Genomic DNA, 27,521 nt, shown 5'->3' on the forward strand with positions numbered 1-27,521 from the left:
TCTTGGAAGGTCAGTGACAAGACTCTGGGAAACTGAATGGAGCTGAGCTGGGGGAGGTTTGGGATGGGTCTCAGGGCAAGGTTCTTCCCCCCGAGGCTGCTGGCACTGCCCAGGCTCCCCAGGGAATGGGCCCAGCCCCAAGGCTGCCAGAGCTCCAGGAGCGTTTGGACAGCGCTCTCAGGGATGCTCAGGGTGGGCTTGTTGGGGGGTCTGGGCAGGGCCAGGGGCTGCACTGATCATCCCTGAGGGATCCAGCTCAGAATATTCCAGGATTTCATTGTGGTGGCATGACCAGGGGTGGATGTCCTTGTTTTGCTCCACAGGCTGGCACAGCTCTGAACTTCCTGTGCTGGTTATCTGGAAAAATCCATTTTCCTCTGCAGTGTGGTACCTGTGCCATGCTCTGCTCTCTGTGTGGAAAGTGCCTGGCTCTGCCTCCATGGGATGTTTTGCTGAATTTGGGTATTCCTGGCAGGAGGGGAGGGGGTCACCCACTCTGGAAATCAGAGCAGGGCTGCTGTGGGTCTGTGGATCTGCCAGCCAGGCTGGGCTGGAGCCACGGGAGCTGTTTGGCTTTGTCTCCCTGCATGAGGGGCTGTGCCACAGCCTTTACTGTGCTCTGGTAGCCACGGCAAATACTGCAGGAGAGACAGGGACAGCAGGGCTGAGTCCTCCCAGGACCCCCAGTGCTGGCCTGAGAGCCTGGAATGAGATGTGAACCCCACTTTGGTGCCAGGGTCAGTGGGGCCCAGCCTGGGCACAGAGGCTGCACTGGAGGATTGGGGTGCTTCTCCAGGTGGGAGCAAACCAACCAGGGAGCTGTGACTGAGATGCTCACTGCAGCTTGAGAGGGTCCCAGCTCTGCATTATTTTTGGTTTTGGAGCTCAGGGACTCCTAGGAGGGAGGAATCCTCCACTCCAGCCATGCCTCAGGCTCTGGTGACCGCCTGAGGAGCCACAGGAGCTGTGGGGAGGCTCTGTCCCACTGTGTGCACAGCCCTGCTGCTGTCTGGTGATGGAGTCACTGAATTATGGAATTGTTTAGGTTGGAAAAGCCTCCTAAAACTGAGTCTGACATTACCCCATCACCACTAAACCATGTCCCCAAGTGCCACATCCACACCATGTTTGAAGTCTTCCAGGAATGGTGACTCCAGCACTGCCCTGGGCAGCCTGTGCTGATGCCTGATCACTCTTTCAGTAAAGGAATTTTTCCTGATACCCAGTCTGAGCGGATTAATAATTGCTGAGTAATAATTTAAATGACCTGATCAGAACCTTCACCATGCTGGTCCCTCGGCATCCATGTGAATTTGGGGTCTGGGTCCCATGTGTTGCCAAGTGTGTCACAGCCAGGAGCTGATGCCACAGCCCTGCCCTGGAGCCCATGAACTCACCTGAGCTGTTCACCAGAGCCCGTGGAGGCTGTTCTGGGTAATCACCACCAGGCAGGGCAGTTTGGCTTTGTGTTTCCCTCTGGATCCATTCCTGGAGTGTGTAACACTGGCAAGCACATAAAGGACAAGTGTTTGAAAGGCTCAGCTCCAGGTTTTATTGAAGCTGTATTTTTCCCTTTAAAATGTAATTTTTATTTGTGACTGTGCCACAAATTGTCTCAGGGAAGCACAGGCTGAAGGAGCTGTTGTTTCTCCTTTGCTGAGAAAGGTGAGCTGTGATGGGTGGCTTTGAGTGATATTTAAAACAGCAAAAACCTGGTGGCTGCAAAAAGGCTCTTGAGGGGGTTTTGTGCAAAGTCTGAACCCCATAAAGTTGGGATTATCAACCAGTAATTGGTGCTTGGTGCTCCCATCCAGCCACTTTTCTTCAGGTTTTCTTATAAACCAGACTTGGAGTATCAAGCAATAATTGAGGGTATAAAACCACACCCTGTGTTTGTTGATCCCAACTTCATCATTGATGGATTGTGGAGGGAGTGGGTTTAGCTTTGCAGAGCTTTTCCAGTGAGGACCTGCTGGGATTTCTCAGGAGCTGGTGGATTTAATAGAATGATTTGGGCTGAAAGGACCCAAAAATAATTTAGCTTCAACTCCCCTGCCATGAGCAGGGACAGGTTTGCCCAGGCCCTCGTGAGCTCTTGGCTTTGAGGAGAGCTTTGGGTGGGCTGCACTGGAGGTTGGTTTAGGGAGCGTAGAGCACCTGGGTCACTTGGTAAAGGGTGTGTTCAGTGACCCCCTGGAAGTACTGGCAGCACAGCCACTCCTCCAGGCCGGGGCTGAGCCCGGCCCCAGCCGAGTTCTCCGCAAACCTCAGGAGCAGCAGAGCCCTCTTGACCTCCAGCCAGCTCCTGAGCAGAGCGAGGCTCTTCCTGCTCCTGGCAAAGAGCTCCTGGCGGGGCCCCCAGAGCAGCACCTGCAGGATGCCCCTGGCCTGCTCGATGGACACCCTCTGGTGAGGATCCCTGTGCAGGAGCAGCGTGGCCAAGCGCTTCAGTCCTGCTGAGTAGATGGACAGCGAGGGGATTTTGGGAAGCCTTTTGTTTCTGAAGTCCAGAATGTTCTCCAGGGAAATGTCCACGTGCAAGATCTGATAGATCAGCCTGCCCACATTCAGCTCAGCTGCTGCTGGAGGGGAGGGTGCAGCGAGAGCCTGGCTCCAGTCCTGCTCCTGGCTGCTGGAACAAGGTCTTTGCTTCTCTTGCACCTTGAAGAAGCTGCTGATGAGCAGCCGTGGAAGGGACAGTCCCAGCGGCTCCTTCTGGCCCTGCTGGCTCCAGGAGGGACATGGGCACTGCACCAGCAGCAAGTTCTCGGGGCAGAGGTCCCCCTGGGCCACCTTCTGCCCGCGGAGGTGCTCCAGCCCCATGCAGAGCTGCAGGAGCAGGAGGCAGCCCAGGCGTTCGTAGTGCCCGGGGCTGGTCCTGTGCAAAGCGTGGGAGCCCTTCACAAAATCCGCCAGGGTCTGCTGGGGAACCTCGGCACAAAGGAGCACCTGCAGGACAGGCCGGGGGGCAGAACAGGCTGGTTCCTCTCTGGAAGGGCCCTGGCTCTGTTTTCCAGGGATTCCTGGGAGCACCAGCTCCTGAGGGAGGCGGTCGGTGAAGCGGCCGAGCGGGCGCTGGAGGCTGCAGTGCGTCCCCAGGGAGCTCTGCACCCCCAGGCTGGAGCAGCACGGCTTGGGGACCTGCAGGGACACACAGGACAGGGCCAGCTGTGCAAGGACAGAGCCTTGTCCTGGGCTGGACCACCCTGGCAGCTCAGGGCCACCAGCCCTGCTCTGATCCACACGTGGTGCTGGATCTCTGCACCCTCTGGATGCAGGAACGGAGCCAGGATGGCTTTGGGCAAGAGCTGGGGCATGAGGGGTGGTGCGGCCCCCAGATGGGCTGGGGTCTCATCCTGCTCTCCTGGGCAGCCAGCTCTGCCCCAGCCTCTCCTCTGCATGTGCTGGCCCCTCTGGCTGAGTTACCAGGACATGTCCCCACGTTTTTGGCGTGTCCCTTGGCCCCACAGGAACTGTCCCCCTCATCACCCAGCCCCCGCCAGCAGCGAATGCAGAAGTGGGTGCAGAAAGGGGAAGTGGCCCCAGTGTCGTGTTCTGTGGAAAAGCCAACGCTCCTGGATCTCCTGGCTCCCTCTGCACCACCCAGGGCTTTTGCCCCGATTCCCCCTTACCTTGGCTGCCAGCTGCAGCTGGCTGTGCTCGAAGGTGAAGCCCACCCTGAAGTACCAGGCATCCCCGCTCTGGCAGCAGGGCTGGGGGTGCAGGACCCGGAGCGCTGCCCAGCGCTTCCCTGCCAGCTCTGCCTCCAGCAGCTGCTGCCTCTCCTCGGGCCCCACCAGCTCCTCCAGCATGTGAGCCGACAGCCGGGCCAGGGAGGCCTCCTGGCACCCCAAAACCACCCCACAGATCCCGGCTGGGCTCTCCAGGAGCTGCCCCAGCTCCCCGTCCGCTGTCCCAAATGTCACCTCCTTCAGGCTGGGTGGTGGGGCTTGCTGGGGGCCGCTTCGGGCCAGCGGCTCCCCCAGGCTTTGGGACTTGCTGAGGGGTTTCTTGGGTGCCCAGGAGGGTCCGTGCCGCGGGGGAGCCCCCTCCCCGTGCCGCAGCTGGGCTGGGGGGATGCTGTAGAGGATGCTGCCGGCCCGTGGCTCAGGGTCGCCGTGGCAGCGGTGGGATGATCCCGGCTCCGGGAGGGACTCGGCTCGCTGGAGCTGCTTTTTGGGCAGTGGGGGCGGCCGGGGGTCCGGGTCGGGCTGAGGGAGGGCTCTCCCGGCGCCTTCCCCTCGGCTGGCCTTGCGGGGGACGAGGTGGGCCCGCAGCTCTCCTGGGGAGGGAGGGACAGACGTGACAGGGGCAGAGAAGAGAGTGGGATGGGATTGGGACTGGGACTGGGATTGGGATTGGGGTTGGGATTGGGACTGGGATTGGGGTTGGGATTGGGATTGGGGTTGGGGTTGGGGTTGGGGTTGGGACTGGGATTGGGATTGGGATTGGGATTGGGGTTGGGGTTGGGGTTGGGACTGGGATTGGGATTGGGATTGGGGTTGGGATTGGGATTGGGGTTGGGATTGGGATTGGGGTTTGGATTGGGGTTGGGGTTGGGATAGGAGTACAGCCCATTGTTCTTTGCCCCCCTGCATATTTCCAGCCCCAAAGCCACACCCAACACCAGCCGGAGGGGTGACACGGGGGGAGGACAGGGACAGCAGAGGAGCTGGTGCCACTGTCCGAGTGACACCTCGCCAGGCAGGGGCACAGTGGGGCCAGGACATGACTCACCCACGTTGCTGTAGATGAGGGCTGGGTTGGGGGGCCGAGGGGGGCAGTCCCCCGGTGTGTCCGGCATGGCGGTGGCTCCGGGGACAGCCGTGTCCAGGCGGGCGCTGCGGAGAGCGGAGCTGGCCCTGCACGGAGCCGGGGCAGCGTCACCCCTTCGCTGCCGGCTCAGAGCAACAGCACGGAGAAAAGGGGAAGCAGTGGCCTGGGGAGCTTTGGCGGAGGGGTTTTGGGGAGAAACACGGGGAGTTTGGTGGCCCAGTGACTCCAGTTGCCGCACTGGGAAATCCTGGGGGTGGGAGCTGGCCCAGGGGCTCCACAGGCGCTGGTTCCCACCCGCAGGGACACAGCCATGTGTGACCTGTGGTCCTGAGGGGTGACCCCAAGGAGGACACAGTGCTGGTAGAGGTGTGGGACAAGAGCAGGAAAAGCCTTTAACACCCCCAGCCAGGTGTGGGGGACAGGACGGGGGTCGGGGCATGGGGAGGGAGCAGAGGGAGCCCGAAGGAGGAGGGCACTGGGATGGAGCCGCTGGGTTTCACTTCCCTGTCCTGGCACTGGGCTCTGTTCGCTGCCACCGGCGGTACCAAAACCACGGTGGCTTTCTCTAAACCTCCCCGTTCTGCTGAGGACAGCAGGGGCTGAGGAACACCGGGCTGTGCCTCCACTCACCCCCCTGTGTCCCCCGGGCACAGCACAAAGCTGGGCAAATCCTTCCCGGGCCCCCTTTGGGAACTCCTCCTTACCTGTGCGCTGTCCCTGGCGGCGGGGGGGTCCCAAGGGGCTCCAGCTCCACATCCCGGCCCCTCAGCAGCTCCAGTTTCACATCCCGGTCCCTCAGCAGCTCCAGCTGCACATCCCGGTCCCTCAGCAGCTCCAGTTTCACATCCCGGTCCCTCAGCAGCTCCAGTTTCACATCCCGGTCCCTCAGCAGCTCCCGCTCCACATCCCGGTCCCTCAGCAGCTCCCGCTCCACATCCCGGTCCCTCAGCAGCTCCAGCTCCACATCCCGGTCCCTCAGCAGCTCCAGCTCCACATCCCGGCCCCTCAGCAGCTCCAGTTTCACATCCCGGTCCCTCAGCAGCTCCAGCTGCCCATCCCGGTCCCTCAGCAGCTCCAGTTTCACATCCCGGTCCCTCAGCAGCTCCCGCTGCCCATCCCGGCCCATCCCGGCGCTGCCCATGCTGCGCTCAGGCTCTCCTTGCGCAAGGCGCTGCGCCCAGGGCAGGATGTGCTTTCAAAACCTGCTCCGTGCTCGGCTGAAGGAAGCCGGGGTTTGGCCTCGCTCCCCCGCAGCCCCCGGAGCTCTCTGAGCCCCCTGGCAAAGCTCCAGCCCCGGCTGAGGTCACTGTGTCACCGCCGGTGCCACCTGTGGATTTGTGTCCCCGAGCCCCTCGTGGAGCTCCAGGCTGCTCCTCCTTCCTGGATGGCTCTAGGGATGCATTTAAGGGTGGCAGCTGCTCTGAGGAGGGGATTGCCCCCACAAACCCCCCCTCACATCACAGAATTAATTCCCCTTCCTCTGGGTTGTTACTCCGGGTGGGTTGGCAAGGAGAAATATTTTCATTTTCTTCCATGAAATGAGGTTATAGGTTTAATTCCTGTAAGAGTTGGGCTTGAAGATCCCTGTGGTTCTCTTCCGGTTTAGGATATTCTTTGGTCTGGGATCTGTCTTTTTGTTGGGATTTCCTCCAGCCATTGCATGAGAGGAGCCCAGCCACTGGAAAATACCTTTTTGTTTTTGTCTCCCAGAGCTTTACAGATGCTCAAAGAGCACCAAGTGACCCAGCTCAGTTGCTGGAAAAAATTCTCCCATTGGTGTCTGTCCCCTCTAGGATGAAGTCACTAAAAAGTGACTCTAAACACTCTAAAACACTCTAAACCCCAAATATTTCAATATTTCCTCCCTTCCATTCACTCCTCGAGTCACAGTGGTGCCACCGTGGGTGCTGGGGGAAGGCAGCAGCAGGACAGCTGCAGGGATTTCTCCTGGGAGCAGCGAGGTTGGGATGAGCAGGCTCTGGGAGACGTGAGTTTCCATGGGCAAAGTGGAAAATGTCACTGCTTGAGGCCAACCAGGACAGCAGGACCCTGGATCCAGGCACCCCTGCCGGGTTTTGGGGGCTGGGATGGGCTCGGTGGGTGCTGTGACCCTGCAGCCCCCCTGTGAGGAGCCCACAGTTCCCTTCCTGTGTTTATGTTATGTAAAACATAAAGTGTGTTTATTTCCGTATTTCCCAGGCCAGCCAGGGGTTGTGGCTGTTGATCTGTGGCTGGGGCCGTTTCTGGGCGCTGGGGCCGTGTGTGAGAGCTGATAAAAAACCGTGTGGGGCTGAGTCATGCTTGGATCCAGCGCAGGGAGGAGGTGCAGGGCTCTGGGAGGGCACAACCTGCACCATCCACCCCACACTGCACCAGCAACCCAAACTGGTTTGGGTTGGAGGGACCTCAAAGCCCATCCAGTGCCACCCCTGCCATGGCAGGGACACCTCCCACCATCCCAGGCTGCTCCAAGCCCCATCCAGCCTGGCCTTGGGCACTGCCAGGGATCCAGGGGCAGCCCCAGCTGCTCTGGGCACCCTGTGCCAGGGCCTGCCCACCCTCCCAGGGAAGAAATTTTTTAAGAGCATCACTTTTTTTTTTTTTCCATAATGAACAAAACGACCTTTAAGAAGTACCAGAAAATGCTAGGAATAAAATTACAGAATTCCTGCCATTTCTGTGGCCCTGCCAAGCTGAAGAGAAGTGGCCAGGGAAAGAGGGGCAGCCAGGAGCTGCCTTTTATCTGTGAGATTCCTCAGTTGTCTTATTACAGCCAGGGAGAATGCCAAGTTTAAAAGCCACCCAAGCCCTTAACAAGGACAATCATTTCCTGTTGCCAACCTGTGCAGGACTGTGCAAACTGCTGATTTAATTCTCCAAACCATGGAGCATCCCTGAATCATCTGGTGGGCTCTGCTGCCTGTTCCAGGTGGATAAATCTGCTCCAGGACATGGCCCTGATGGCCTTGGTGGCACTGATGGCATTTGCAGACTCTGGTCCAGGAGCTGCTGAGCCCTTTTCCCCCTGGATTTGGGGGGGCTGATGCAGGGAAGCTTTTCTTAGCTCCAGCTTTTTTGGTTTGTAAGGAAATTGGTTTCTTTTCCCAGTGGGAGATAGGATCTCTAAATGCAGCTGCTGGAAAATTGCAGTTTTCTAATTGTCTTTATTTTTTGCTGATTTTTTTTTTCCCATGGCACTGTTCAGCAGCCCGTGGGTGCTGTGGGGATGCTCCATGCCCAGCTCAGGGCAGGCTGGGGCGATCCTGGGGGCACCGAACCCACCTGGGTGCTCCCGCAGCATCTCCATCCTGCAGCTCACCCCAAAAGGAGCGGGGGGCTCAGTTCTGGCTCCTGTGCCCCACAGCCCCGGGCACAGGCAGGAGCTGTAACCTCGACCCTTCACCTCCCTGAGCCATGAAATGCATCTTGAAGCAGGAAATGAAGAAACCTCGATTTCCTCTTTCCTCCCAGCTGCTCTCGCCCAGCCCGTGGGGGCTGCAGCCTCCCGGTTATTTGGCAACCAGGGCCACCCTCCCCCGTGGGGTGGGAGCTGCGAGCGCCCCCGGACCCCAGGGGATGTGTGGGGCTGGAATTTCGGGCTGGAGCGGCCCAGGGCTCGTTTCTCCAGCAGATGGAGGCATTGCTTCGCTCTCAGCGCCGGGGCCAGCCCAGCCCGTGCGGGAGAGCCGGGACTGGGGAGGGGACACGGGGGGACAAGGGGACGGGACACGGGGGGACAAGGGCACGCTGCGCTGGCTGAGCCCGTGGTGGGGACAGCGCTGCCAAGGGCAGGGATGGCCTTGGGGGGGCCGGGCTGTGCCCCGGGGCTGCGGGATGAGATCGGCACTGGGGGGGCTACTCAGCACCTCCCGCTCCCCACTGGCTCCTGCCCCACTGCAGCGACCCCCCCCCGTGCCTCAGTTTCCCCAGGCACAGGCTCCTAGTGCCAAATTTTCCAGCCCCATCCAAGGATTTGGCTCCGGGTGTGTGTGCCTGTGCATGTCTGTGCACTCTCGTGTGGATGTGACTCCTTTTAAGCTCCCCAAACCCCAGTTTTCCCGCAGGCAGGACTTGAGGTGCTGCCTTTGCACCCTCCACTTTCGGCACATCCTTATAAACACTGCATTAATAATTAATAATCGATTAATAGCAGCAGCAGTTTGTTAGCACACGTGCATTAATCATTTATTAGTTATTAATATGGACTTTGGTACCCTCTGGGAGGTGGTTTCACATTGTTTATGTGTGGTTTGTGGGACTGATGGTGGTGAGAGGCTCAGGGGCTGCAAATCCCAGCAGAGCCCTGGGAAGGGGGAGAGGTCTGCTGGAATTCCAGGGACTTCCCAGGTTGCAGCAGGTCTGCAGAGCTCAAGGGTGTGAATTCCGGTGCTCCTGCCCTTTCCAGGTCCTGCTTTGCCCACTGATTTTGCATTTTCTTATAGAGGAACATGAGGAAGAAAAGGGGGAGAAAAACCCAAATGAGCCACAAAAGTCCCTTTTTCGTTGGTTTTTTTTTTCCCTTTTTTGTTTTGCTCACAAATACATCTCACATGCTCGTTACATAGAAAACTGTGCCAGGTCTGCACTGCCCTTTGCTCCCACTGTGAGGGTCCACGCCCGACCCCCTCCCACCCCCCTCCCACGGTTAAAAAAAACCCAGACACCAAACAGGACCCTGGTAGGACACGGCATGCACGGCTCAGGGGCGAGGGGCACCGGGCATGCGGGGCCACGGGGACAGCCGGACCCACGGCAGGGAAGGAAGGATGGATGGATGATGGATGATGGATGGATGATGGATGGATGATGGATGGATGATGGATGGATGATGGATGGATGGATGATGGATGGATGGATGGATGGATGGATGGATGGATGGATGGAGGATGGAGGATGGATGGATGATGGATGGATGAATGGATGGATGATGGATGGATGGATGGATGATGGATGGATGATGGATGGATGGATGATGGATGGATGGATGATGGATGGATGGATGGATGATGGATGGATGATGGATGGATGGATGGATGGATGATGGATGGATGGATAGAGATGGATGGATGATGGATGGATGGATGGATGGATGGATGGATGGATGGATGATGGATGGATGATGGATGGCTGGGGGGCACCCTGTGAGAGCAGAACAGGGTTGGGGGGTTTTTCTGAGCAGCCACTTGTGCCCCACAAAGCTCCCAACCCCTTGGATGCTCCGGTGCCACTCTGGGATGCCCGTCAGGAGATGGGCACCTGTCCCCTCCAGCTCCCAGCCTGACCACCACTGGCTGGAGAAGGGACATCCAGGTGGGAAACATCCCTGCAGGAATGGGGACAGAGGTGGGACCTGCAGCAACCCCCAGGGTGCACACCGGAGGAGAAAGAGGAGGAGGAAGCAATGAACTCCCTGGATCCTCCAGGTCACATCCAGGCTCCTCCTTTCCAGCTTCATTCCTTCTCCCACACACAAAAATCCACACTCTGAGGCCGAGCCAGGGCAAAGCCTGGGAAGGGCTGGGATGGGAAGGCAGGAACCACCCCTGTGGCAGCAGGGAGCAGCCCCAGGGACATTGACCCGTGGTCCTCAGTGCTGGAGGATGCAGGATCTGGGATGGAGGTGTCAGCCAGGTCGTTCTCCTGGACTGCTCGTTCCCAGCTTTTCTCTTCTCTTCTCTTCTTTCCTGGGCTGTAGAGCCTCCCTGCATAGGATGAGCCAGGTCCTGCTCTCCTGCAGATTTTGACTTTGCAACTCAAAGAAAACGAACCCAAAAGTGCCTTTTGAACCCGCAGGAATCCCTACCCCACTCGGGCAGATGCAGAGGCGGGGTGGGGGGGCAGCCTTGCATCGCCCTAGGGTTTCTCTTCCTGATTTTAACAATCTTGGCCTTATTTTGCCTTTCCCCCCCCTTTTTTTTCTTGCTGACACCTCCTCAGAGCCTGGCCCTGGAGGGTTTTTATTGCTTGTGCAGAAGCGTCCCCGGGCACCCACATTGGCAGATGCTGGATCTTAAATCCACGGATGAGAAGCTCTCAAGGCACATCCGTGCCCGGGGTGGGAGGGGTCTGTCTTTTCCAAGGGGCTGGGGACCCCCCCAACTCGGCACAACTTCCCCAGTCCCACATTGCCCCGGAAGACATTTCTCTTGGAAATTAATTAAAAAAAAAAAAAAAGAAAAAATTGGACTAACCAACACCAAGAAAAGAACCACAAACAACTACCAGGAAAGTTTTCTGAAGAGTCCCTTACAAAAAAAGGGAAAGGGTGGGGGGGAAACAGGAAGCATTTTTCTCCCAGGCCCAAACACTGCTGATCTTTTGGCTCAAGAAATGCATAGTTGGTAGCAAAACCTTGCTACATCAGGAGCCCCTGGGACGGCCCCTGAGCCCTGAGGGCTCTCCACAGGGCTGGGACATCGGGGTTATCCCTCCCCGACCCTGAGGTCCCCACGGTTCTGACCCTGCTGGCCTGTGGCACCTCTGTCTCCAGCCATGTCCCAGCACAGCAAGGTCACTCTGCCAGCTCTGGGACACAGCCGGTGCTCCCACAGCCCTCCTGGCCCCGTCCCAGGGCCGGGCAGCAGACAACGGTTCTCCTCTGGGAGAGGCTCAGATCATCTTCATGTTGAACTTCCTGGCCCCTCCTTGGCCGGTGGTGGTGGTGGGACCGTCCACCTTGCGGAAGGAATATTCCACAGAGAAGTTGTTCTTGTGCTGCCCCCGGCCACGGCTCCAGACGAAGAGCAGGAGGAAGCAGAAGAGCACCACGCCCAGGAAGGTGATGCAGCCCATGGCCGTGGAGACCAGGATGGTCTTGAGGTCCAAGGTGAACTTCAAGAAGACCTGGGTGTCGTTGTGGAAGGTGTCGTTGAAGTCGCTGAGGTACAAAGTCCGGTTGGCGTGGTGGGCACCGTCGGCCGGGCGCCCCTTGACCGTCAGCGTGGCGAAGTAGGTGTCGTTGCCGCCGGCGTTGCTGGCGATGCAGATGTAGGTGCCACTGTCCTGCACCTGGGCAAAGCGGATCTCCAGGGTGCCCCCGGGCAGCACCGTGGCCCGCCCCGTGCTGCGGGTGGTGATCATGCGGTGCTGGGGGGACACCCAGGTGATGGAGGGGTCGGGCTCCCCGTCAGCCCGGCACAGGAAGGACACGGACTGCCCCTCCCGTGCCGTCACGTGCTGCAGCTTCCGATCCCGGATCTTGGGCTTCTGGCACGTGAAGTACTCGAAGAGCACCGAGTCCGGGAAGTCGCGCAGGGCGTTGCCCTGGATTTCGGGCGGCGAGGAGCACATGGGCTGCTGCCCGTCGAAGTTGAGCGTCTTCCGGCGCTGCAGGATCCAGAGGAGCCGGCAGTCGCAGGCCAGCGGGTTCCTGTCCACCCGCAGCGTCTCCAGCGTGTTGACCGAGTGGAAGGTGCTCTCCTCCAGCGTGGACAGGAAGTTGCTGGAGAGGTTGAGCAGCCGGATCTGTCTCAGGCCGGAGAAAGCCTGCGGCTCCACGGACACCAGGAGAGCGCCCACGATGTGGAGCTCCTGGAGCCGGATGAGGTCTTTAAAGGAGCCCTTCAGCACAGTGCTAATGGGGTTGTAGGACAGGTTGAGGTACCGCAGGTACACCAAGTTCCTCAAGGCAGCGGCGGGCACGGCTGTGATGTTGGTGTAGGTGATGGACAGCGAGGTGAGGTTCAGGCCCTGGAAGCTGGTGGGGGACACCTCCTCCAGCAGCGGCCAGTTGTCAATCTCCAGCTGCAGGAGATTGTAGAGCTTCTTGAAGTTCTGGTCCTCCAGTGCAGAGATGCTGAGGTGACGGAGCCGCAGCACCTCCAGGTTCTGGAGGTAGGACAGCGACTCGGCTGAGATGGAGGTCAGGTTGCACTTCTCAATGGTCAGCTGCTCCAGGCCCAGCAGCCCCGAGAAGGCGCGCTGGGAGATGTACACCAGGTCATTGTCACCCACCTCCAGGCTCTTCAGGTTGCGCAGGTCCTGGAACATGTAGTCCAGCAGGATGACGAGCTTGTTCTCGCTGATGTCCAGCAGGGTCAGGTTGGTCAGCTTGGTGAAGACCCCCGGGGGGATGAGCTTGAGCTGGTTCCCCCGCAGCCGCAGGGTCTGCAGGTTGAACAGGTTGCTGAAGGCGCCGGGCTCCACATTGGAGATGATGTTCTCGCTGAAATCCAGCTCCTCCAGCAGCGGGTATGGTGCCAGGTCCCCGGGGTTGAGGCAGCGGATGCGGTTCTTGTTGAGCTCCAGGACCCTGGTCTCGGTGGGGATGCCCTCGGGGATGGCGGTGAGGCGCTTGCGGTGGCACAGCACCGAGCGCAGCTGCGGGGCGCACTCGCAGCGCGCGGGGCAGGCGCCCGCCCGCGGGGACAGCAGGACCACGTGCAGGAGCAGCAGCGGGAGCCACCATGTCATTGTGTGGGGCATGGTCTAGGGGCTCACTGCCGCTCTGCCATGCGCCTGCCATGGAGAGAGAGCGGAGTCAGCGGGGACAGAGCACAACCTGGCCCACATGCGCCTGTCTGGGAGCTGAGACTGCCCAGTGCTCCCCAAGCCTTGCCCCATGGGCTTGCTAAGGCCCCAGTCCCTGCAGGAAACCCTCAGGATCCCTTTCACCTACCGTGCAACCTGGGGATCCTGCCCTGCGCAAAACTGGGATAAATGAGCCTCACTCTCCATCAGAACAGGGAAACTGAGGCAGGGGGAGAGGTTTGTGAGAGGAGCCGGGGTTGCAGACCCACACCTGAGGCTCTGCTCCCACTGTGCCCTCCCTGTGCCCCTGATGGTGCAGGCATGGGCAAGGGAGCACCCTGGGATAATGCGGGGCACAGACACCCCAAGGCAGCGCAGGAGCAAAGAGATGCTGGCAGAGACATCGCCAGCTCGCCACACAGGCGGGATGTCCCATTCCCCCTGGTGACACATGGGATGTCCCATTCCCCCTGGTGACAGGTGGGATGTCCCATTCCCTCTGGTGACACATGGGATGTCCCATTCCCCGTGGTGACACAGGGGATGTCCCATTCCCTCTGGTGACAGGTGGGATGTCCCATTCCCTCTGGTGACACATGGGATGTCCCATTCCCCGTGGTGACACATGGGATGTCCCATTCCCCCTGGTGACAGGTGGGATGTCCCATTCCCCGTGGTGACAGGTGGGATGTCCCATTCCCTCTGGTGACACATGGGATGTCCCATTCCCCCTGGTGACAGTCAGTATGTCCCATTCCCCGTGGTGACACAGGGGATGTCCCATTCCCTCTGGTGACAGTCAGTATGTCCCATTCCCTCTGCTCTGGGATGTGAGGGCTCATTCAGGGCACAAATTCTCCCCAGGCCCCAGTTTGGAGGGGTCCCATAGAATGGGGGACACTTGGTGCCACTCGTAGGACCTGGTCCCCGTCCCCATCCCAATCCCAGTCCCTGTCCCCATCCCAGTCCCCATCCCGCCCTCTCGGAGCCCAGATTAAGGCAGCCCCAGGCACAATCTTTGCCGAGGAGGGATTAACACCGACCCGCGGCGCCGTGCCCCGGCTGCCCTCCTTTCCAGGGATTAGCACTTCAGCACCGCTTTCCCTTTTCTTTGCTTTCCCTTTCCTGCTCCCCATCCCCATCCGCACCCCAAATCTGCCAGGCTGCCTGGAGCCGCAGCTCCCAGCACCTCCACACACTCCTCAGCCGCCTTTCCTTAATGAAGCACGGTCATTAACCTAATTAAGTGCCAGAGTTGCTCAGCTGGGGAGCTGTGGGGTGTTTTTTTGGAGCCCGGCAAGAGAATATTGGGGGTACCAAGAGCAGAGCCAGCCCCTCCAGCCACCCCTGTGGAGGTGCAGGGAGCGGGGCACTGGCACCTCCACAGCACTGGGACAAACTGGGGTGCAGTCCCCGAGGGCTGGGTCCAGCCCTTCTGACCTGCAGGGAGCCCAAGCTGTGGCCCTCACACGCTCCTTTCTGTCCCTCTGGACACCTCAGGGACCCCAAACCTGTCTGTGGGAGCTCAGCAGGATGTGGGGCGAGGGAAGAGGGTGATGTGACATCTGTGGCTGCTGAAGGCCATCGAGGTGTGGCTGCAATGCTCCAGCTTGGTGCCACTGCAGGTCCTCAGTGCCCAAAAGGCCCCAAAAAGACCCATCTTGAGGTGACTGCTGCCTGGCTTAGGGGGTGACAGGAGAGCGATGGGGACCCCAGATCCCTCAGAGAGGTTACACTGATGGAGCAGGGACAGCAGGAGCTGGCCCAGCCCAGCATCTCCTGCTCCTCACACCCACTGTGCTGACAAAGGACACCAAAGGCTGGTGTCACCCTCCCTCCTGTCTCCATGGGCTGGTGGCACGTGGGAACCACCTCAGGACCCTGGGGGTTATTGACTCTTTGTGCTCATGTCTCAGGGAAGGACACAACCTCCATGGATAATTTCCTGTCCTGATGCCATTATCCAGGAGGAGCAATTCGCTGGGAACACACCCATTGCTCAAGTGCAATTTTGGAAGGACAGGAGATGATCTTCAAGGAGAGTTTGGACAGCGCTCTCAGGGGTGCTCAGGGTGGGATTGTTGGGGTGTCTTGTGCAGAGCCAGGGGCTGGACTCGGTGATCCTTGTGGGTCCCTTCCCCTCAGGATATCCCAGGGTTCTGTGACCATTTACAGATGTGGGATGTGGCACTGAGGGGCAAGTGATGTCCTTGGCAGTGCTGGGGTAACGGTTGGACTTGGTGATCTTGGAGGGATTTCCAACCTCAACAATTCTATTCTGGGTCTATGACACCTTTTTCCTTTTTTTCTTTTTAATTTTTTTTCTTGTGTGTGTGTCTGTCTTAATTTTGCCACATTTCCATTTTCCTTCCAAGGAATCAAACCCAGAGGACAGCGTCACCATTTCACACAACCACAGGATTAACAGCTGGTGGATGCAGGGGGGGTGGGATCACCGACCCCACTGCTGCCCCTGCCCCCTTCTCCCCTCTCTCCAGCCCTGCTCAGCTTCACTGCTTGCACCAAACCTCCTGTGGGCACTGGGGGTCCCCAAATGCCACCTGGGGACTGGGGGTCCCCAAATGCCACCTGGGCACTGGAGCTGCTTGGCAGCCTCCCCTTCCAGGAGAGCCACCTTGTGAGGGCTCTGCGTGGCTGGTGGCCCTGGGAACCTGAGCTGGCTCTGGGGTGAGGTGGGGGCAGCTACCCTTGGCCCCCCTGGAGGCCCCACTCTGCTCTCTGCTGGGGCTGCATGGGAAGGATGCCCCAAGCATGACCTGCAAACCCACAGGACAAACCCCTCCCCGTTTATTGTGACACTTATTTGTCCAATTCAGTGTCTCCACGCTAAATAAAGGTGCCACTTCAATGGTGTCTCACGCTGGGCCGTGTCCCCGTGCCCACCATCCCTCCCTGCCAGCCCCAGGGGACCCAGCCCTTCCCTTCCCTGCCTGAGGCTCTGCCCCGTGTTCATTATGGATGAGCCCGGGGTAACCCAACTCCACTTTTGGTTACTATTCCGGCCACCTGATCCTCTAAGCAAAGCTCCATCCCCGCTGGAGTTGTTTTCCCTGGCAGATGGAGAACGGGAGCCGCAGCCCTGGGCTCACCTTCCCTCCCCACAGCCACAGCATCAGCCAGCCCTGCTGCACCCATGGGTGCTCCACTGACCCCTCAGCAAACCCCACAGCGGGGTTAAGGGCTCCTGCACGGCAAATCCGAGTGAGGAGCAGGGCTGGCTCTGCCCCAGTGGTCTCTGCAGGACATCCCACAGACCCTGTGTGTCCTGCAGGGCCACCGGGGGCCCGCGGTCCCTCTGTCCCAGGCAGGGCCAGGCAGAGCTGGGCTGTTTATTAATAGCTCATTACAGCCATTGTGCAGCGCTTTCCGGGCTCGCCCCTGGGGAGCCAGGGCAATTAAGATCCAGAACAAGGCCTAGATAGAGGCTCTTCTCCTCATTTAATTTATTTTTAAAAATAACAAGCTTGCTGCATGCAGGGCTAGGGACAGAGCCAGCAAAGCCCAGGGCTGGGGGGCTGTGATGGGGGAAGCAGAGAAGAGCAATTTGGACAATTTGGACAACTGGAGAATTTTGTGAACCCCTGGAGCCTTCCCTGCCTCATTCCCAACATCCCCAACAAGATTTATGACCACTGAGATCCTTTTGTCCCAGCCACCAGCAGCACAGAGGAGCTGCTGCTCTCCAGCCACCCTGGCTTGGGGTTACCCAGAGCAGCTGGGGCTGCCCCTGGACCCCTGGGAGTGTCCAAGGCCAGGCTGGATGGGGCTTGGGGCAACCTGGGATGGTGGGAGGTGTCCCTGCCCACAGAAAGGGGTGGAATGAGATGGTCTCTAAGATCCCTTCCATCCCAAACCATTCTGGGATTGCACAGATGGGATTTTGCTCCCTCTCCACCCTTCAAACAGCTCCTGCTTTTCCAGCACAAGCTTGTCTCTGCCAGCTCCTCCAAGAGCAACTGCTCCTCAGCTGCCATTACTTCTCCCTTTTTGTGAATAAATACCAAAAACAATCAGCCCAGGTTGCCATTTCCAGGCTCCCCTGCTCAGACATCACATGAGCACAAACACTTCGGTCAGAGCAAGGTTTTGTTTTATCCTTCCCTTGATGTGCAGGATGTAAAATGCTCCTGCTGAGCCCTTCTCCTCCCACCATCCCATCACTGCTGCTCCAGGCCAGGCAGGGGCCAGAGGCAACCAGGGGATGCTGCTGCATCTTTCCAGGCACGCAGGGAACCCCAGGAGGGGATGGAGACCCCAAAGCAGGGAGGGAGCAAATGGAGCAGAAAGTGATGGTGGGACCCTCACGCTGAAAACATCAACAGGGGGGATAACCCCAGTGCTCTGTCACATGGGTGTCAGGGAGGTGCCAGTGTCTTGTGCCAGTGTGTCCCAAACTTGGCATGAGACAGGAGAGGGCTCCTACAAACATCAGCAGCAGCCAAGTGCTGTTGGGAACCCCCCCAAGCGCTGCCTGCTCGCCTCTGCCCAGCCCTGCCTGGCAGCCAAGTGTCCCCACGCCATCCTCGCTCCCTGGCTGCTGTCCCCAGCCTGTCACCGTGCCAGGGAAGGCAATGCCAGCCATGCTGGGCTGTGCCAGCCTCCTCACAGACACCATCACCCTGCTCGGGGCTGGGGCTGGGGTCGGATGGAGCGATCCCTGGGCTGATTCCCAGCTCACTGACAGCTGGCCAGGATTGCTGCTGGACTCTCCACCAGGACAAGCTCCGTGTGCTCCTGTCCTGGCGTGTGACCTGGATGAGATCTCGATTCCCAGGAACAGGAATCCATGGATCAAGCAGGCTCCATGGACTTGAACCTCCCCGAGCTGCTGGCCGGGGCTCGGAGCAGGATGGGACACTCTGGATGCTGATGCCAACAATTCCCTGGCTCCAAGCTCTGCCCATGGGGAAGGGAGAACTGCAGCCAGAGCTGCCCCACGACAGAGCTCCTCCAGACCTGAAGAGGAGCCCAGGCCTCAGTCCTGTGCCAAAGCCTGTCCAGACGTCTGCTCCTTCTTCCCTGTTGGAAAGCCCTGAGCCCTCAGTTACATCTTCCAAAAACACCCTTCCCCCATATGATTTTAGGCTGAAAAGGCAAAAAATGAGGGTCCCATGGAAGCTCCATGCTCAGCTTCATTGGTGACACCACCCACACTGATCATGGCACCACAGGGCTGTCTTGGCACTGTGCAGAGCTGGCAGAGCACAGTTTGATGCCCAAATGTGAAGTCAGGGAATCCAACTGTGTTTTTCCAGCTGTTGCTGCAGCTCAGAGCAGGGCACAGTTCCCAGGGGTGCTGAAATGAGGACCAAAGGTGACCTGTGCCACCCTCCAAAAGCAAACGTGTGGCTCCTGCAGCTTTATTTTATCTCTTGCCTTGGTCTGCAAAGTCAGAGGGTTTGGAGCCACACTGAGCTTGGAAAAACCCCAGAAAAGACAGGGGGGCATGGGGAGGATAGAGGTGATGGGGAGGCGCTTCAGGAATGTCCCTCAGACCTTTCCTGGCTCCTGGGGTGACACCAGCATGTTCCTCCCTCTGCACAGGGCAGCAGAAAGATCCTGGTTTATGCTGGGGCGTGGAGGGGATTAAGTCAGAGCTGAGACAGAAATAAAGAGGCAGAAACTGGAGGGTCAAAAGAGGCCAGGGATGTGCCCAAGCCTCAGCTCTGGTGATCAGGCAATTAGCAAGCCAAGCATGAGAATAAATAATCCAGCTGAAACAGGGAGAGCAGGACAGAGCTGGGGGAAAGAAGGAAAGAAATCAATCACCGGACCTAATGGAGAATTATCCAGGAAAGAGTTATTCCTAATCCCATCAGGGCCTGGCTGGGAAACAAATTTTTCTGGCTCTGCCGCTCTCAGCACGTTTTTCTGGGTCAGGGCTGGGCTGGGCAGGCAGGAGGGCAGGGCTGGAGGAGAAAAGGGAGAACCAATGGCTGGGTGGGCACTGAGGGCACCCTGTAGGGTCCTACAGAGAATCTTCCCACCCCACAGGACCTGGCCAGCAGCTTTAGGGTCCTCAAGCCACCAGGTGGCCAAGTGACCACCCCCAACAGCTCTGGCAGAGCCCAGCTGGGCTGTGACCACGGTGGCCGTGCTCCTGATGTCACCCTCGTGTCCCTCTCAAGGCTGCTCAAGCAGAAGCAGATTTTCCTGGCAAGGCATGGGAATGGGGACGGGAGCGTGAAGGAGCTGTCTGTGCAGGAGCCAAGGCTGGGTCACCACAGAACATCCCCGAGCCTGACTTCAGGGACGGCTGGAGAACATGCAAAGCTCCCACAGAAGGGAGTTATTTTGGTGAGTGGCAGCTGCTGCCTCTCACGCGGCTCCTGCTCAGCAGCCCCAGGTCTCGGGGCGGCCGAGCCGGCGCTGGAGCAGCTCCCAGGGAGGCAGGATCTGCCCTTCCTTCCCAGCAAACCTGGTGTCTCCACAGAGCCGTCTTCCCAGCCCAGGATCCCATCCCGAGTCCTCGGCAGCCGTGGCCACAGGACTCTCCCCTCCCCTCCCACGTGGAAACTCCCAGCCCTCGCAAACGCCGCGAAACCCCAGAACCGAGGATTCCCTGATGAGCCACGGCGCCAAGGAGACAACCCAGAAGAAGCCACTGCTTATTTTTAGAGACAACCTTATGATTCCTGAGCACGTGGCACAGGCAACACTGCACAGGCAGCCCCAGATTGGCCACAATCTGCTTTTCTTCTTGACAGACATCATGTCTGAATCTCTATCTCCACAAGATGCTCCCAGGAGAGGAGACATTTAGAGACGACCACAACGTACAACATTTCTGAAAGGTCACTGCCTGCACCAGGCAACGAGGAGCAGAAGCCACTCATCAGCAACAGGGGCTTTGGGGAGGTGTTTAATATTCCATGAGCATCTCTATTTCTCTACCAAAGTGGAGAACTCTTCTAAAAGCAGGAGAGGGGGCAGGGCAGGTGGGTGCTGGGCTCTTGTTTCCACCCAAGGTGGGTTGACTGAACCACCAGTCAGAGCTGAATCTCGACTGCTGCTGGGAGATGGTGGCTGAGAGTGAACCTGACCTGGATCCCAACAGCCTCAGAACCTGCTGGACCACACAAGAGCAGAGGCTGAGTTTGGCTCCTCCTCTTCAGCTGCATCCCAGACACCTCATTGCCACTGAGCTGCTCCCCCAGTGCCACCAGGAGCCCTGGAGCTGAACCTCACACGGTGGCTGTGGTCCCTGGATGGACAGCAGCTGCTCTTTCTTTGAGGGTCCAAGTGAGAACTTTTAATTTGCAGAAGCCCATTAACATCAGGGGCAGGATGAGGAGGGGCTGGGAGGCAAATGCAGGCTGACAGCCCACAGCCCACGCTGCTGGCACTTCCTGATGTTCCAGTCTGCCACCAGGCCCAGGTGCTGGCCACAGCCCCCATGGTGTCCTTGTCCCTGAGCACTGACCCAGCCAGGAGGGGTCCCAGCAGCAAGATGACAGCTCAGGTCTAGGAGACTCCCAGTGCAAATCCAGCTGAGTCCTGTTCCACCAAAGCTGGGCTTTGCCAAGGTCCCCATCCAAGCACAAAGTTGCCCATCCAAACCAACCTGTGGCCAAGGCTTGCACGGTCTCAGGTTTCTCCTCAGCCTGGGAGTGGGGACAAGGAACCTAAACCCCTGGCAACATGTCCAACATGTGGCAGGGTCCACATGACACCTGCTGCTGCTGGATGTACAAAACACGAGCCCACAAGAGCCCCAGTGGCACAGCTGTGAGAGGCAGGCAGGGAAAGGCAGGCAGGGAAAAGCAGGGCCACGCTCCTGCCCCCACAGAGACACAAATACAGAGCATTAAATCACAGAGGGGAATTTGCTCCTTCCTCTGCAGCTGCCTCCCTCTCCTGCCTCCCTCCTGAGCTCATCCCTCACCCTCTGCACCAAAACACAGCCTGGAGCCCAGGAGCAAACCCAGAGCGTGGCTGATGCCACATGGGAGGGGACAGAGGGAAAGTGCCAGAGCCTGGCCTGGCAGGACATCCCCGGGCACAGCACTGGGGACACCTCTGGGGGTGTCCCCTCCTGCTGGGGGGGCCACATCACCCTCAGGGGCTCTGAGCAGCAGGGAGGACGTGAGACCTCATCACAGGAGGGGACCCTGTGCCTTCGCTGCTCCAAGCCAGCAGCCGGGTAACAAACGAGGTGGCGGGGCAGGATGATGAATAAGGGGAACAGGAAAGCAGAGGCTGTAATTAGGCACCTTTCAGAGCGCTGATGGATGACGCTGCTCGGGGGCGTGCGGAGCGCTGGGGATGCTGACGTGCAGCCACCCCCAGTGCCAGCACTGGTCCCAGTCTGGCCAGCAGTGCCCAGAGAGCCCTGCCCTGCTGCTGCACGGTGATTTCCCGGTGATTTCCCGGTGATTTCCCGGTGATTTCCCGGTGATTTCAGTGCCAGCTGCCTCCCACGGGCTTTGCCCCAGCACACGACCTCATTTGTCCGGCCGGCCCAGCCGTGCCAGCCCTCATTAGATCAGCTCGTTCATTAAGCTCAGCACTTCAGTAACGCTGGCCTGAGCCCCTCGGGGGGCTGGCACATAAATCACACCCTGAGCGCTGTCACTGGCTGCCAGTGCTGGACCTTTGAGGGCAAAATATCCTCCTAATCCCTCACCTGAACTGTGGTGACACCGGTCAGGGCAGTCCCAGCCACCCCTCCGAGCTCTTGGATGAAACAATGGCTCTTTGCAGCCTGGACCTCAGGAAGGACCCTGCTCCCGAGGGCTCAGCCCCATGGGAGCCTTCATCCCGGGCAGGGGGTGCCCAGCAAGCCCAGCTTCCCTCTGGAGAGGGAGCCCGGAGTCCTGGCAGCTGCCAGCCCATCTCTGCTCCTTGGCAGGGTGATCCATCATTCCAGAGGCTTTAATTCGACTGGAGTGCTGGACATGTGCGCAGAGGAGCAGACTGACAGGCCAGACTGATGGACAGCTGCCTGCTCCGAGGCCAGCAGGGACAGGCAGCTGTGGCTGGAAAACAGCCCGGTCCCAGCAGGACTGCTCATCTCGGAGCTCTGCGGGGGCAGCGGGGAAAGGGGGCAGAGGTGGAGCCCCCAATCTGCTGGAAACCCTGCTTGGAGTGGGAATTCCAGCCAGGAGCACGGAGTGACAGCTTTCCCTCCCCCTCCCAGCTCAGCTCAGCATCAGTCCCGGGCTGAGAGCATTTTCTAAGACCTTTCTACAGCTGCTGCTGCACTGGAGATTTTAGTGCCATCCCAATTATGATCATGGGAGCAGCGACAGCAAAATGCCATTACAGGGGTGAAATGGCTCCTGACATCCCAATCCATCCCTGTGGCGCCAGGCGGGAGCAACCCCTGAAATAGTCCCGGAGAGGGGAGGGGGCCGGGGGGATTCACCCCAGATCCCTCCTGGCCTCGCTGCCCAGACTGCAGAGGGGAACAGCAGAGCCTGGGGGGTTCCAGCTGTGCCACCCCCAAAACTCCCCCGGGCTGGAGGATGTGACAGCGGTGACATTTGGAGCGAGGCTCGCTGGCGTCAGTCCCCAGATCCACGGCTGCGGGGCATCAGCTGGGGCTGGCACACAGGAGAGCAGCTCCTTTCTCATGTGCAGCCACAAGAGGATCCCAAAAATCAGAAATCTCCGTGGTGGAAGGGAAAGGGGACGGCGGGGCCGTGTGGCTTCACTCCCTGTCTGGCAGGGACAGCAGAGCAGGGGCAAAGCCTCCAGAGCTCCTCTCCCAGCTGATGAGCTCCCAAATCCCAGGAAATCCATCCTGCCCCTCAAACTGATGCTGCACATGGATCCTGGCATGGGGCCCAGCAGTGTCCAAGGCTGGGGTTCTTGTGGGGTCAAAGGCACCTGAGCTCAGCACCCAGAGCTTCACACCACAGCTCTGCCCGAGCTGCTTCTTGCTCATTCTGGGGTGGTGCCACAGGCTGGAGATGTCCCAGCTGTGCCATGGGACAAATGACTGGCCGAGGGCTCCTGCTGCACAAGGAGGGGGGGACAAGGAAGGGGCTAATGCCACCAAGCAGGGGTGGCCATGAGGTAAAAATGAGCTGGATTTTGAGAGTCCCAGTGCACAACCCCCAGTCCCACTGGAGCCCAGGGAGTTCTCACCGTTTTGCAGGTCCAGGGCTGCTCCAACATTGGGATCTGCTCAGGCATTGGAGCCTGGGAATGTTCAAATGGTGAAGTGTCCAGCACAGCCAGCCTCGGCTCCTCTGCACAGAAAGCACAAGGACACCACTGTCAGTCACTTTCCCTCAGTGCCTGCCACAGAAATCCCAAAGAAACTCCTCCAAAGTCCAGGAATGAGGCACCCAGGCACTTCCCAGAGAGGGGGGAGCATCCTCAGTGCTGCTCCAGCTGGATGTGTGACCTGGCCATTGCAGCTTGCCTGGTTCTATATAGATAAATCTACAGATAAATATAAAATTATATCACACTTTTGTGGGTAGCTCTGGGTGGAGCGGGGAAGACGTTTGGGAATCGTGTGCAGGGACTGCAGGAGGGGAATGAACCCACCCAGGGGGCCTCGAGTCAGGGCAGATTCCATCCAAACGTGGAAGAAAAGTGCCACTGGCCAGACCCCCAGCCCCATGTCCACCCCCTGGGCATTTTGGGGTAACTTGGGGTGTCGGGAGATGCTCCCAGCACTGATGCAGCAGATGCTGAACAAAGGATTTGCTGTGGTTTTACTGAATTGCTTTGAACTCTCTGGATCAAGTTTAATTTGCCCGTTGCAAAGAAAGGGAATTTAAATAGCTCCTTTTGTGCGGAAATCCTGGTTAACAGCCCTCAGATGACCCGACTCGGGTCCTGCTCGGTGGCACCCACGCAGAGACGCTGCTGCTGCAGCTCTGCAGTTGCTCTGTGCCTGCTCCAGTCCCCAGCAGATTTGGAAGGTGTGGTTTGGGTGGGCAGCAGCAGCAGCCAGGGGGGTTAATTCCTGCTGGGAGAGGCTTGGGGAGCCTTAGGCAAAGGAGCTTTCCGGGATTTGCTGGGAACGGCAGAGGAAGGAGAGCCGGCTCTGCAGCAGCAGGGATCACATCCCTGGCACATCCCGGAGCCAGGAATCCCCGGAGGATGGAGCTCCCCATCCCCCTGTGTCCCAGCGGTGTCCACATGCTGCTTGTGGATGGGTAAATCCTCACTTCTGGGGATCCTGGAGAACTGACAGTGCCCAGCACTCTGGAAAAGCTAAAATTCCTCCAGGAAAGCAGCAGTGCCCCAAAGCCAAAGTCAGAGGATTCCCTTCAAACCTGAAGGGACAACACTGAGGGTTCCACACTCCTGGTCACCCCCAGGGCCTGGGGACTGTGAGCCTGCAGGACTTCAACCAGTGCCTGGCAATCCTTGTTCATTCCCTGCTCCAGAACACCCTCCCCGTGTCTGCTCTGTCTGAGGGAGCCAGGCCCTGGAACGGCAGGAACCGCATTCCCAGCTCCCAGAAGGTCCCAGTGTCAGTGGGATACACTGAGCCCTTCACCCCATCCAGTCCCTGGGTGGCAGGGATGCAAATCCCAGGTGGGATGCACAGAACTCAGTCAGGGATGCTCCCCGGTAAAGGAACAGCACTAAACCCCCCTGGCAGCAGAAATCCCCTGCCCTGGGCACTCCTGCTGGAGCCAGGGGAGGCACCAGCCCCTCCAGGAGGTAAGGCCTGGACAACAGCGACAGCTCAGGGCTGGCAGCAGGATGGAAAAGCTCAGGATCACAGCAGGATCCCATCCCCAGGAACGTGCCCTGCAGCACCAGGGGCTGGAGCACACACGTGTGGGAGTAGCTCTGACCCAGCACCTGAAATAACACCAAGAACGACCCAGACCAAGCCCTGAGATGCAGAAACCACCCAGGAACACCTGAGGGGGGAGCTTGTGGCACCTCCAGCAACTACAGCTGGTGCAATTCCAGGGGGAGTTTGCCTCCAGGGGATGCAGTGTGTGTGCTTTGAGGGACTGGGGCTCCAGGGGTTGATGCACACAGATCTCTTGTGGATCCCTGGGGCTGCTCCAGTCCTGGGAGATGGGATAACTGCGAGGGAAGTGTGGGACTCACACACTGAAATATTCCAGCAGGGATGGAGGAGGCTCCGTGGGCGATGCTCGGAGCCAGCCCCATCCAAGGGTTAATCCCAACCACAACAGCTCAGCTGCTGCTCCCCATGGCCAGGCTCCAGCTCCGGGGATGGAGAAGGTAAAATTTCAATCCAATTCCAGCAGGCTGGACACAGCCACGTATTTACTGCAGAGCTGCTGAGAGTGAGCTGCAGTCAGCCCAAACGTGCTGAGCTCCTGGCACTGAGCAGCCGCTCCCACCCTGCCTGAGCATCGGGAACTTGGAATTAAAACTCACTTAGAGACCACCTGGGCTTGGCTTGTCAGGTGAGTCCCTCACTCCCAGCCCTGGGAACGAGCAGGGGCTCAGCTGATGGTCTTGGCATTTGTTTTTGGCAGCTCCTGGGTCACGTAGCAGCCTCTGTCTCAGGTTACCTCCGGGGGTTTTGTCTGCAAATACATTTTAATCCTTGTGAAACGGGACCCACCAGCACGTGGGTGAAGTGGCCTAAAGCCTCCTTCAGCCCCACGTGGTGACACCAGCACAGCTCCCTGGCCCTCCTGTTTGTGCCACCAGGACCATTGTCACCTTCTGCTCCTGTGCTTTGTGTTTTACTCAAAACTTGGATTTGAACTCTTTTCTGGGCTACTCAGTGGAGGAGCCAGGAGAGGATTCTCACCCCAGGTACCACTCGGGACCGGCTTCTCCATCAAGGAGCTTCCAGCTCTGCACACGGGATCCCCTTGAAGGAAGAAATTCAGCAGCAAATCCCAAAGCCAAACAGGATGCAGATGTCCTGGAAATCAGCAGAGACCTCCAGAGAAGCAGACCAGGGTGCCCAAGTTGAGCTCTTCTAAGGCAGGAGCATCCCTTGAGATGTGCACAGGAACTCTTCCAAGCATGGCAGCAAATCTGGCTCATCTCAGACCATTGCAGAAAGGGACCTGGGGGTCCTGGTTGGTGGCGAGTTGGATCTGAGTCACCAGTGAGTCCTGGCAGCCCAAAGGGCCACCAGGCCCAGGGAGGGATTGTCCCACTCTGCTCTGCACTGGGGCAGCCTCACCTCCAGTGCTGGGGGCACTTGGGGCACCACAAGATCAGGAGGATCCAAAGCTGTTGGACACTGCCCAGAGGAGGGACACGGAGCTGGGGAAGGCTCTGAGGATCAGCTGAGGGCACTTGGCTCGTTCAGCTGGAGCAGAGGAGACTGAGGGGAGGCTCCTCGGGGGCTGCAGCTCCTCCCGAGGGGAGGCGGAGGGGCAGGGGCTGAGCTCTGCTCTGGGACAGGGACAGGAGCCCAGGAAGGGCTGGAGCTGTGCCAGGGCTTGGGATGGATCTCAGGGCAAGGTTCTTCCCCCCGAGGCTGCTGGCACTGCCCAGGCTCCCCAGGGAATGGGCCTGGCCCCAAGGCTGCCAGAGCTCCAGGAGCGTTTGGACAGCGCTCTCAGGGATGCTCAGGGTGGGCTTGTTGGGGGGTCTGGGCAGGGCCAGGGGCTGCACTGATCATCCCTGAGGGATCCAGCTCAGGAGATTCTGGGATTCTTTCATTCCATGGATCCCAGGACACCTGATAGTGCCCAAGATCTGGTCAGTGTCGCACTGCCCCCGTGTTCAAGAGCGTTAAGCCAGAGACTTTTGCTCATTAGTGTAATTAATGTCAGATTTCCCAGCCAGCTGAGCTTCCAGCTGACCTTTATTTATTGAGATATGAACAACAAAAATGACACATTATCGCAGGGAGGTGTCACAAGCTGCTCATTTGAAATCCTGTCTCAGTGTCAGGCCTTCAAAGAGTTTCTTTCTGCAAAAGTAAATGGGAAAATTTGGAAAACGCTTAAGGAAGAGGAAAAATTCAGCTCCACAGCAGCACAGCAGGGATACAGCATATCCCAGCTTTGGGGACACAGCCAGAGATTACCCCAGGGAGAGAAATGGAGGGAGAAATGAGGCAAAGCTGTTAAAAATGAAACAGGAAAAAAGATCTTAGGAGTCTTGGGAAAGTCACTGAGGTGGAGACAGCTGAGCCAGGACTGAGGCAGCAGGGACAGGTCCCCAGGCCATGGAGTGACCCCTGTACAGGGCCAGGGCCAGCAATAGTCTGAGCCAGAGAGAACCTCGGGGCATGGAAAAAAACCCCAAAACCCAGCAGCATTGTCTGGTGCTGGATGAGTCTGACCCAACAGATCACAGCCCCATTTGTCCCTGCCACAGCAACAACCTGG

At 58.7% G+C, this 27,521-nt stretch overlaps 2 protein-coding genes across 3 annotated transcripts in view; both read right to left on the minus strand.

The window, feature by feature from the left end:
• Positions 1 to 1,528: 1,528 nt before the first annotated feature.
• On the minus strand, positions 1,529 to 5,658 carry PEAK3 (PEAK family member 3). Its single transcript, XM_086862545.1, has 4 exons — positions 5,481 to 5,658; positions 4,738 to 4,862; positions 3,633 to 4,282; positions 1,529 to 3,141 (listed from the first exon to the last, which is right to left on the minus strand). Exons 2-4 carry the CDS (start codon positions 4,802 to 4,804, stop codon positions 2,140 to 2,142), a joined length of 1,719 nt encoding a protein of 572 aa, XP_086718671.1. The 5' UTR covers positions 4,805 to 4,862; positions 5,481 to 5,658; the 3' UTR covers positions 1,529 to 2,139.
• Positions 5,659 to 8,935: 3,277 nt separating this feature from the next.
• LINGO3 (leucine rich repeat and Ig domain containing 3) overlaps positions 8,936 to 27,521 on the minus strand; it is a 28,056-nt gene continuing 9,470 nt past the window's right edge. For both annotated transcript variants that reach the window (XM_023942751.2, XM_086862472.1), the window contains exons 2-3: positions 23,359 to 23,462; positions 8,936 to 13,233 (exon numbers count right to left, since the gene is read on the minus strand). In XM_023942751.2, coding sequence (XP_023798519.1) covers positions 11,386 to 13,200 — 1,815 coding nt within the window. In that variant the 5' untranslated portion in view covers positions 13,201 to 13,233; positions 23,359 to 23,462 and the 3' untranslated portion in view covers positions 8,936 to 11,385. The remainder of the gene's footprint in view (positions 13,234 to 23,358; positions 23,463 to 27,521) is intronic.

The sequence above is a fragment of the Cyanistes caeruleus genome, chromosome 25 (assembly GCF_971803275.1).
Source record: "Cyanistes caeruleus chromosome 25, bCyaCae1.hap1.1, whole genome shotgun sequence".
In the NCBI taxonomy this organism is placed as follows: Eukaryota; Metazoa; Chordata; class Aves; order Passeriformes; family Paridae; genus Cyanistes; species Cyanistes caeruleus.